This window comes from Epargyreus clarus, unplaced genomic scaffold, assembly GCF_041222505.1.
Source record: "Epargyreus clarus isolate Ecla_fem2 unplaced genomic scaffold, WU_Ecla_fem_2.2 ptg000014l, whole genome shotgun sequence".
Classification (NCBI taxonomy): Eukaryota; Metazoa; Arthropoda; class Insecta; order Lepidoptera; family Hesperiidae; genus Epargyreus; species Epargyreus clarus.
In genome coordinates this window covers 5,131,508-5,142,964 of record NW_027332222.1, presented here as the reverse complement: position 1 = coordinate 5,142,964, position 11,457 = coordinate 5,131,508, and the positions used below count along the sequence as shown (strand labels likewise).

The window sequence follows — 11,457 nt, the reverse complement described above, 5'->3', positions numbered from 1 at the left end:
CATTTCTCTATGTGATATACTTCTTAATGGACAAGAAAAGGGAAATAAAAAAAGAGTAGTTAATTTAATGTTAGCAATTTTAATAAATAATTCATTCATTTACTTATAATTATATAATATTCATAACACACTGTATCACAAAATAATATTCATTTTATGCCTCAGACACATTTGAATTGATGACCCATTAGGTTAAAATTGGTGTGTATATTAAAGATTCGAGATTTCCAAATGTATATTTACATACATAGTTGGTGACATAACCAATACATAATGCTAAGATCACAGAACACAATTCTTAAACCCCACTAAAAATAACTTAAAAATATGCATAATGGAATTCGAACGGTGTCTGTAAATGAGTGGTCTATAAATAAATTTTGAGATTTTGCAACTGTCAGTAAGTTTGAGAGATTCTCTATTTACAATACTGTACAAATTATAATTTTCCTAATGACATTGATGCTACACACAACATACAAATTTTGCTAGTTGCCCATTTTACTAACTTATCAGAAAACCAAACAAATAAAAATAGCTAAAAAGCTTGGCTTGTAGATTATCTAATGAAGTATTACATAACTGTGGTTGGAAGTTTAGTCTGGTCTTTTCATGCAACAATTGTAAAACTTTATCTGATTAAGAAATAAGTTAAGTATCTGGGCTGTAGTTGGAATAATGTAACATTATTCCTTTTTTTCATCTTTGAACATATATTTGGATGCTAACTGATACGCTAGACCGATTGTGAGTGCAGAGACCACTGTTCCCTGCGCTGCAACCCTAAGCTGCATCAGGAACACACTGGTACTCATTTCACCTCTTGTTTTGAATTTATAAGCACCAAAGCCGCAGACTCCTATCAGCCCCAAAATACCTGTAAATGAAAATAGATTTATTAAATAAATATGTTTTTATATTTTTCAACCTAATCCTAAAATTAGATACATTATTCAAGTCTGTCAAATTTACATGAATTACATATTATGATTTATGATATAGGAACTGTTACACAAGCATGTGATAATTTATTGAACTTTTGAAATTATTATTTGCTATTATATTGCTATTTTACAACTTACCAATTATCATAAAAGGCGAGTCCTTAGACTTTCTTGCAAGCTTGTCTGTCTGGGACTCAGTTTTGTACTCAAAGATGGGGTTAGACTGCGACATGGTGAGATTGAAGGACCCTGGAAGAAGACTTAGACAATTAAGTTGCTAAATTACACTCACACTGAAATATTAATCTTTGAAAATTGTTTGTGCATTATAAATTCCAGCTGGTACAATCATGAAGTTTTATACAACGGGTACAATAGCAAAGACAAGTACCCATTGTGTAGAAAAATAATGTATTCTGAACATATCACACATATAAACACACTCACACTTTCATAACTTTTCACAAGACAAAACTGACACATTAGTGTTATGAGGAAAATGTAACATATACTATAATAATATTAATATAAAATTTTCCAACTGTGTCATAGCATGACTGTAGCTTCTACCAAAGAGTAATACTATTATTATTCACATAATAGCATAGCCAACTTATCTTCTTACAGAGTAATATTCTCTTCTTACTCAATGCCAACTGCGAGGAATATTTTTTGAAGTGTGATGTTCAAGGACAAGGTCAAAGAAAAATCATAAGACACGTGAAAATCCGTTAATAATTACGGTATTCTAGTCCAAATCATGAAATAAGGGCGTAGTTAATAAAGTAATTCTTTATAACTGAATTTATAAGTTAATTATATAGCTCTTAGGTCTAAAATATCTAAAAACATTGCATGCAAATTACATCAAATGATTTCTTCAGTTCTTATTAAGAATCGAGTATGTATATTTAAGAAAAGCATTGTTATGTTATGCAATTTTACACTTACTGAGTGGCCAATTTAGGAAACTATTAATTATGTAATTTTCAGGTTTTTCTTAACATTGCATCACAATTCCATTTTATGTCCTTTTGCCAATGCGCGACTTATATGACACTGTCAGAAATGACAAGAATGCATGCAAGCAAGACGGGACTTCATACCCACCGGTCTCTCATATGCCGCGTCTGCGTTTGCAATATGGGGGTGGGTAGGGATTATTCGGGTCTCGAGGGTACCCTCTTTGCCCGGGCAAATTCTCAAGGGGTGAATACCCCCCGGATTTTTTAATATTCTTTCATAATAATATAATATTATTAATAATATGATAATATAATGAGACAACATTAAAATTATACCAACCCCGCTGTTTCGCGGGGGGTACGGGACTCGGTCAAATTACCAAGCTGGCAGTCCCCCTCCTGATGGTCGGAGGGAGGAACCAACCCTGGGAGCTCCCGCGGAAGCGGCCGCCCCTCAGGTGGTCGATCGTGAAGAGGCGCGAACCCCTTTAGGTGGGAGTGTGGTCCGGCCTCAGCTCGCTCGTACATCGAGCGAGCGAGGCGGACCACAAACTCCTCCACAGACTGCATTTTAAGGTCGCGCTCCAACACGTCGTTCCTGACGTAGCGACCAGCCCCCACGATCACTCGCAAGGCCAGGTTCTGCTGCGCCTGGAGACGCTGCCGGTTCGACCTAGAGACCAACGCGTACCATGCCGGCGCCGCGTAGGTGAGTCGGGAACGAATGTAGGTCTTGTAGATACCTAGTTTCGTTCGTACCGGTAACCTGGATGTAAGCACCGGTCGGAGCATCGCTCGGGCCACTCGGGCCTGGTGGATCGAGTGCTCCACCTGCGGGGTCATACGCAACGAGCGATCGATGCTACATCCTAGGTATTTAACATGGGTCTGCCAAGCTACCTCCGTTCCCCGGAGACGTAGCGGCGACGGCATAATACGCTTGCGGCTGAATAGTATTGCGACTGTCTTACCGACATTGACAGCCATGCGCCACTTATCCAGCCACATAGGTAATAGGTCGAGCAGGCGCTGCATCTTGGCGGCAGCTAGTTCAGCTCGGCGGGATGACGCGAAGTACGCACTGTCGTCCGCGAACAACGCGAGCATAACGTCCCGTTCCCACTCCTCCAGGTGACCGCGAAGGGTGGGAACGTCGTTGGTGTATAGCGAGTAGAGCCACGGCGAGAGGCAGCTTCCCTGCGGCACCCCCGCACATATGGGCCTAGGGTCTGAGGCGACGTCCTCGACCGAAATATAGAACTGCCGCTCACTTAGAAACGATGCTATCAACCGTGTCAGCCCCGCCGGGGCAGGTGTATCCATCATTTTGCACACGAGCCCACTGTGCCATACACGGTCGAACGCCTTCTCTATATCAAGAAAGACGCCGACGGTGTGACGGCCGTAATTAAGCTCGGATGCCAAATGATGGATAACCCGCGTGAGCTGTAGCGTTGTAGAGTGGCCAGCGCGGAATCCGAACTGTTCGTCCCTTATATTAAGGAACGGGTGCAGTCGTTTCAGCGCCAGCCTCTCAAACAGCTTGGCTGTGGTTGACAGCAGGGTTATGGGGCGGTAGCTACCCAGGAGACGGCGGTCTTTCCCCGGTTTCGGGAGGACGATTACCTTCCCTAGTTTCCAGATGGTCGGGAAATGGCTGGTGCGAAGGATGCCGTTGTAGACCCGGGTCAGAGCGACCAGGGCCCCTCGGGACAGCATACCAAGCGCCATGTTAGGGATCCCATCGTGGCCTGGAGCCTTACGTCTGGATAGACGTGAGGCCGCCTTCCTTACCTCTGTGGGAGAGATAAACTCAATCCCTTCGAGTGCCGGAGTCGGACCCCTAAGGAAATCCCTTACTCTACCCTCTACCTGCTCATGGTGCGCGGAGACGTACGGTGCGGGTGGGTGCGGTGAGAATTGCACTTGCATGTACTCCGCAAGCACCTCCGCGCGGTCCTTTGCTGCGTGGACCCGCCGCCCCTCGCCATCTAGGAGGGGGGTGACGGGGACCTTAGCTCGAGTTAGCTGTCTGTTCAAATGGTGAAGTGACGTCTGCGTCTCGCTCGCCTGGTCGATCCTCATCTCCCAGGCGGCACCTCGCAGCTCCGCCATCTCAACAGACAGCCGCTCGGCCAACGCATTGAGGTCACGCTTGACCCGGGGGCATCGGGTGCGCGCCCAGAGCTCACGCAGTCTACGCTTTTTAGCGAGAGCCTCGCTCAGACGAGCTGGGAGAGGTGTTGAGTAGCGACCCGCCTCCACAGGGATCTGGGTGGTCGAGGCCGCCAGGGCATTCTGTATAGAGGTTTGTAATACCTCGGTGGCGGCCTCGATTCCCTCGGGTGAGGAGAGAGGGCCGCTGAATTTAACAAATGGTAAAAGGTTCTTAAATTTCTCCCAGTCCGTCTTACTGCGGGCTCTGGGGGGCTCTACACACGCCGCCCCTACACCAAGGGTGACCAAGATGGGCAGGTGTTGTGTGTCTAGGTCATACAACACCTCCACGTGGACTGGACACGGGAGGTTCTTGTGAAATACTATGTCCAGGACATCGGGACGGTGGGACTCAACCGAGGGGATATGGGTGGGAGCCTCGGGCCCCTGTACCTCATACCCTTTGGCCTCGGCGTCTAGGTACAGCTTCCGACCCGCGGGGCTGATGACTCTAGAACCCCACGCCAGATGTTTTGCGTTGAGGTCACCAGCCACCAAGGTCGGAGCACCACCGTCCAAGATGTTATGGATGTCCTGCGGGTCAAATTGGGGACCTGGCGGGCGATATGCCGCGTAGAGACGCAGCTCTCCTTCCGCCACTTTAAGTGCGACCCCTATAGAGCGCGTAAACTTAAAGGGCGGTAGTGACAACTCCTCGTGTACTACGTCGTGACGGACCGCCACCGCGGTGCCCCTGTAGGGGAGCCCCTCTGGTGTGGTCTCGTCTCGCCGATACACGTGGTAGTTGGGCAACTTCAGGTCGAGGCCTGGCCGCAGCTTGGTCTCGCCCAGGAGCACGACATGTATGTCCTGCTCATGTGCGAGACGTCGCAGCGCGCTCAGGTGGGATTTAATCCCCCCTGGATTCCAGTACAGCACCCTGAGAGACGCCGCACTGGATTCCAAGGAGGTCGGACACGATCCTACGCACGGCCGTAACAAGGTCCGGGTGCTGGGCCACTGCCTCGCAGATTGCCTGTGCGGCTGTGATGAACACATCTGCGGGCGTGTCCAGCCCGAGGGCCCGAAAGGGCCGCGCAGCGGGGGTAGGAGTCTGGGAGTGGCACGGTTCTGTTACCTCGACCCTTGGCCGCCTCTGCGGTCCCTGTCGGCTAGTGCCCTCCACGACAACAGCCTGGGCTGGGGGATGGGCACGGACGGGGCGTGGTGCGGGCTGACGCGGCGGCCGTGAATGAATGAAGAATGCATGTGAATGAAGTGAATAGAAGAATGTGACAAATTGACAATAAACGACAATCTGACTACCTTTTGTCTGCGACACCGGTTCTTTAACCGAAAAGCATGAATTTTTACTTTAAAAGTAAACCAGCCGTGCTTTATCATGATTTTAATGGATATTTTTCTTATTACAAGTACGAAATTTTAGTGTCTGCTTTACTGGGTTTCTCAATAAAAAATAAAAATAATCCGAATGTACACACACACATTATATCGACATATGGTACGGTGCGGTTATCAATAGTATCTTATAAAAAATATATTTCGAGGGTTCATAATTGCGACAGCGACATAGGGTACAAAACAAAGAGTATAGTAACCTATTACAAAATAATATGAACGAAATGCTGTATTCGCCTGCTTACCTCACTGTCACAAATACAAACTTGTAGATAGAGCGTTTGACTTGTTTTGTGTAGGTTTGCTAGCGGATGTAGCATACCTTTTGATCAAGCCAAACCTTTGTAGTGGTTAGAAGTTTACGGCCATAGAGTATTATTATGTAAGTACATGTTGTTTACGGCCTACGCCAGATATGGACATCGAACGATATTTTCATTTTTCATTAACCATCCTTACTTAATATTATAAATCCGAAAGTAACTCTGTCTGTCTGTCTGTCTGGTTGTCTCTTCTTCACGCCTAAACCACTGAACCGATTTTAATGAAAGATAGTCTGAAATGCGAGAAAGGACATAGGATAGTTTTTATCCCGGAAATCCCACGGGAACTGGGGATGGCGACCTAAGATCGATTAATCGGAGAATCGATCTTTTGGACCTAAAAAATCGATTATTTTCATATCATAATCTATTATATGTCATATTATTTTCTTTTAAATGCAGGCGAAGCCGCGGGCAAAGACTAGTTTCAAATAAATTTGAATTTGTTATCGACACGTTTTTCAAGGAAAATTTGCAAATATTTTCAAATTACGCACAAAAATAAAAAAAAAAATTCCATTTATTTAAAAAAGTCTTAAAATAATGCATTCATTCAATTTTGCGCAAGGAAGTATATAATATGTATAGGCAAATTAACAATAAAAAATCTAATGTAATATATTATATATATAATGTAATATATTAAATCATAAATAATATAATGTAAAACTAAATTATAAGTACAAAAGAAAATTTTCCACATTTTTAAAACACCTAAATTATATAATATTTGGGTAAAAATATGTATAAAATTAAGATCGATGTGATTAACATTATTTCTACAGTCTTCATATACAGGAATAATTTTATACTTACATATCATGGGTTAAATAATAATCTTAATTATTTTAATCATATAGCGATTTCAGACCTGTAAATATTTTTTAACAAATAATATTAATTGTGCACTTCCATAAATTATATTTGTACAATCATTGATAAAGTATCTCGCTCGCTATAATTGGCCCCACACAAGTGCTTAATTCACTTTTTGATGCTTACAACTATATTATATATCCTTATTTATAATAATAATTATTCATTACGAGTAAAATCGACGAATCTCAGATAATATATATTCGTAACTAGATTCGTCGATTATGATAAATCTTTTGGCACGTCTGCTAAAATAGTAGATATCACCGGTGTAAATATCAAACCATAATGCATGAATATGTAGGTCGTGTTTTTCGAGACGTTTTTTCAGCATACCATATGATGCCACATTTTGAAGTTGTTGAAGAGTGTTTACCTAAAATTATAAATCGATATTAGACATAATTGTTATCAAGTACCACTAGCCAAATACTTTAAAATATTAATATACCTGAGATAGCTTATCTTCTATACTAAACTTATCATCTGGATCAATGTAAGCAACAAATTTGCGTTGCGGAGTTTCCCCGATAAATAACATGGGCTTATTAAAATCACCCTTCATTTCTAAAAATTTATCGAGACTTGTTTGTCCATGTGTACACAACCATGATTTTAATGGAGATATACGTCTTTGCTCCTGAAACAAAATAAAGTTCAAAGATAATTTTAATATGTATAAGCATAGAGTAGTTATTCAATTGAATGGTATTGTATTACGTACTATACTAGATTCTTCTTTACTTTTTAATTTGTAGAGGAGATTCATAGCTTTACAATCACTGTGACCGCAAACGATAACATGTTTAATATTATTTATTACACAGCTAAGTTCTAATCCTGCTGGTTCGCAACTCGTCATTTCATCAATAAAGTGTTGAGAATGTGGTATCAGATTACCGGCATTTCTAACTGCAAAAAATCATTTAAGGATTAATAAAGGGGCATTTAGCAAAATAAAATAACGTACAGTTTTACTTCTACTTTATTCTAATTATTTACCAACAAACATATCTCCAACTGATGTTTCTGTAAATCTTGTTGGAATCATTCTGCTGTCCATACAAGTGTAGAACACTGCTTTCGGCTGTTTTTGGGAAGCAATATTAAATTAAGTAAAGGTATTAAAATATATTTCTTATTAATATGTCACTTCCAGGATCCAAATTCCCAATTCATTCATTTCTTTAATAGCAACATTTTAATTTTTCATGTAGGTAACATGCATAAATATGTCAAAATGGCAGTAAAAGTCATAGTTCAGCAAATCCACCGCTTGTCATTATTTCAGACGTCAAAGTCAGTATTCATTATTATTACCTAAAAGTTTTGTATATTAGTACGAATAAACGGTATACACGAGCTCAAAGGTATATTTTTAGATAACAAAGGGCTAATTAATGAATGTACAATAGTTGCTATCGCATATTTTAGTGAGGTGTAAAGTACAAGGTTAGTTTTTATCGTCTATAAATCACTTACCACTGGGTTGTCTTTTACTTCTTGGAACTGTTTGACCATGCTCGCTCGGTCGAGCACTCGGTATCTCATAATACCTCGTAAAATTCTCTCCATGATAGTGTTAGGAGCTGGCCGATTAGCTCAGTACGGCTAATAAACGACACAGAATTAGCTTGTAACCGTACATGTGTTTAGTATGATTTTGACACTTGTGACCTTCATTAACTACGCTTATCGCGGCCGCCTCGAGTCCGATTCATTGGAGTAGAATTAACATACTCTCGTATTTATTGCCAAGGGCGGGGAAGATGATACTCATACAATTTTATCACTCATATCTGTTGATTGCTGAAAAATATTTCTGTATCTTTCGTAATCTGATAAGTGTACATGTTTTTAAGACTTGATAGGGTATAATTATTGCCTTTTTATGATTGTATAATTATGTTTTAATTAAATTATGCAACATTTTTATTAAATGAGATGTTATCTTTTCCTTAGATGAATGCAGAAAGTGTAATTGGTGATGGATCGAAAATGGAGCCGCCCACACCGACCCTTCCTGTTAACCACCGGTTTGTGGAGCCCCAAAAAGCAGTCAAGACGATTACCGACATGGCCATCTGGGAGAAGTCAGAAGCCTACATGGAGTACACAGGATTTATTGCAACACTCAATGAAGCTATCAAAGCCAAACCTTTATCAGTTGACTGCAAAGTGTCAGAAAATGTTACTAAGGTCATGAATCTCTTAGATAAAATTGATAATTTGATTAGTGAGTTTCCACCCATAGAACAGCCTCAAAGGTTCGGTAACGTTGCCTTCAGAGATTGGTTAATAAAGGTAAAAACAAGTTCAACAATATTATTACAGGAAGCATTAGATTCAAAATTGCATTTAGCTATACCAGAAATCAAAGTGTACTTAGAGGAAAGCTTTGGAAATGCAACTAGGATTGACTATGGAACAGGCCACGAGATGGCATTCATCATGTTTCTCTGTTGTCTCTACAAAATAGGTTCCCTTCAAATAGACGACAATATAGCCACAGTGTTCTTGATATTCAATAAGTATTTATCTATTGCTAGGAAGTTGCAACAGACATACAGAATGGAGCCTGCAGGCAGTCATGGTGTGTGGAGCCTGGATGACTATCAATTCGTCCCATTCATTTGGGGAAGCTCCCAACTCATTGATCAACCAAGAATATATCCACCAGCAAAGTTTTTGGAGGATGAAATTATTGACAAGTATTGTAATGACTACATGTTTCTGTCGTGCATTAAGTATATTAAGGAAGTGAAGAAGGGTCCATTTGCAGAGCATTCTAATCAACTGTGGAGTATAAGCGCGGTTGGTTCATGGTCGAAAATAAACCAAGGTTTGATCAAAATGTACAAGAAGGAGGTGTTGGCCAAATTCCCTGTGATCCAACATGTTTACTTTGGATCACTTTTTCCTATTCGCAGATTTCCTCTTCATCGTTGATTGTTTGTTGGACTTATCTTTCTTCACACCTGTCTGCTTTGTCCCAGTGATAAAAGTAAGCTGTTCTGTCTCAGGTGTGGTAAGGTAGACTAAGGCATTTCGATTCAGTCCTCACATCGGACACTATTGATATGTTTTGAGATGGGAACATATTATGTTTTATATGTCTGTGTTCTTATTTAGTGGCCGTGATCTCGTAACATCAGTAAGTGTGCAGAAGATCTGTTTTTATAAATGTATTAGATTGTGTAAACTTTGTTATTGCGTGGTATCTGTTAGTTTTGATGAAATTCTTGTATATTCATCCAAACATTCATTGTTTTACAGGTGTGATTTATTACTGTTTGCTGTTTTTTTATCTTAGACCGTCACCGAACCAATACCCAGAATGAGATGACGGCGCCGAAGTAACAGTACATACATTTATTATAGCAGCTTGTCGCCGCCGATATTCCGAGTAGATCGGCGTGACCGCTAGATTGGCACCGAGATTTTGACTGGCCGATGTGCCATACAGTGCCGTCACACGCGTGACAACTTGAACAAACTAAACCGACGTTATTGGTCGCGGCGGACAAACTATCGTCGTCACGTCATATTAAAATCGGCCCGAAATAATCTCGTTCTAGGTATCGGTTCGGTGAAGGTGGCGGTGGACATACGGCCTTACTCATTTATGAAGTGAATATTTCGAGCACAATAACTGCAACTGTTGTTTGTAAAATATGAATAGTATTATAAGGAATACAGCAAAACTAGCCTTATAAAAAATTAATTGCTGTGTTTTCAAAAATTGAAATGTGATATTAAATCTATGAAGTAGTATTAATAAGCTAATAATTATTGATATTGTTTTTTTGTTTTATGGTATCTTTATATCTGGAAACTAAAAAAATCTGGTCTTCTACTATCTTGATATCTGCCTCATATTTTATTGAAAATTTAAATTTTAAAGTTATGTATAATAAATAACTTCTCGATTGACCTCATAGCTACAATTAAAACTAGTCGTTGTTTTGGTTGAAATATATTTGAAACAAACATAATATAATGTAATAAGGTCTATTCCAAAATATTTATAAACCTATTAACTTACATATGTATTACTGTGTAATCTACATAATCATTTTGTGTAATAATAAAAAAGTATTTTTCATTCAGTAACTTACTTCACACTCCCTATTTCATTAATTAATTACTTACATCTAACTTGTATGTAAACAATTTTTATTATTACTTATGTAGTATTAATTTAATTAATGTAGATACCTTCTTTTATAAATATTACTTTATATGATTTAGCATATTTAATTAGTGACTTAAAAAGATGGGTGATGCAACTTTTTCTTCCTGACGCAGACTGTAATTATGAAACCAGATTAAATAATTAAAAAGTAGCATTGTCATTATTATTAAATAAATTATAAATACTATAATATTTCTTTCAATATACGAGTAAGTCCTCATTTTTACAGTCGATGGATCCTCTATAATTTTGGTCATAAAATACAATGTGGTTTTGGATTTTGAATTCCTTGTAACTCCTTTGTAAGCATTATTGTCATAGCTTTAACGAAAATAAAATACGTTTTTTATTATGTAATTATCTTATATTTTTATTATTAGATAAATTCATAAGCGAAAATTTTTACAAGTCAAATTTTAACTAACATAATATGACATATTTTTTTGTCACGAGAATAAATAAAATTATGATAAATAAACATATTTAATACAAGATCACAGAGACTGACAAGTCTACCAATAAATGTAGATTTTGCTCGCAGCTTCGCCTGGCTATTGTTTGAAACGGTAGAGAATCCT

The 11,457-nt window shown here is 39.6% G+C and overlaps 3 protein-coding genes across 4 annotated transcripts; 1 reads left to right on the top strand and 2 right to left on the bottom strand.

Moving 5' to 3' along the window:
- Nucleotides 1–59: 59 nt before the first annotated feature.
- On the bottom strand, nucleotides 60–2,028 carry LOC140747263 (HIG1 domain family member 1C). The gene is made up of 3 exons (XM_073079581.1): nucleotides 1,896–2,028; nucleotides 1,083–1,193; nucleotides 60–877 (listed from the first exon to the last, which is right to left on the bottom strand). Exons 2-3 carry the CDS (start codon nucleotides 1,174–1,176, stop codon nucleotides 687–689), a joined length of 285 nt encoding a protein of 94 aa, XP_072935682.1. The 5' UTR covers nucleotides 1,177–1,193; nucleotides 1,896–2,028; the 3' UTR covers nucleotides 60–686.
- A 4,353-nt stretch (nucleotides 2,029–6,381) lies between these two features.
- CAHbeta (carbonic anhydrase beta) lies at nucleotides 6,382–8,397 on the bottom strand. Its single transcript, XM_073079577.1, has 5 exons — nucleotides 8,167–8,397; nucleotides 7,687–7,771; nucleotides 7,409–7,596; nucleotides 7,136–7,324; nucleotides 6,382–7,060 (listed from the first exon to the last, which is right to left on the bottom strand). The coding sequence occupies exons 1-5, from the start codon at nucleotides 8,257–8,259 to the stop codon at nucleotides 6,851–6,853; spliced, it is 765 nt and encodes a 254-aa protein (XP_072935678.1). The 5' UTR covers nucleotides 8,260–8,397; the 3' UTR covers nucleotides 6,382–6,850.
- On the top strand, nucleotides 7,930–9,996 carry LOC140747259 (serine/threonine-protein phosphatase 2A activator). Of its 2 annotated transcripts, none has more exons than XM_073079576.1 (2): nucleotides 7,930–7,983; nucleotides 8,647–9,996. In XM_073079576.1, the coding sequence occupies exon 2, from the start codon at nucleotides 8,647–8,649 to the stop codon at nucleotides 9,631–9,633; it is 987 nt and encodes a 328-aa protein (XP_072935677.1). In that variant the 5' UTR covers nucleotides 7,930–7,983; the 3' UTR covers nucleotides 9,634–9,996. The 2 variants fall into 2 exon arrangements, with proteins under 2 accessions (XP_072935677.1, XP_072935676.1); XM_073079575.1 differs by having other exon boundaries at nucleotides 7,938–8,136.
- Nucleotides 9,997–11,457: the final 1,461 nt, after the last annotated feature.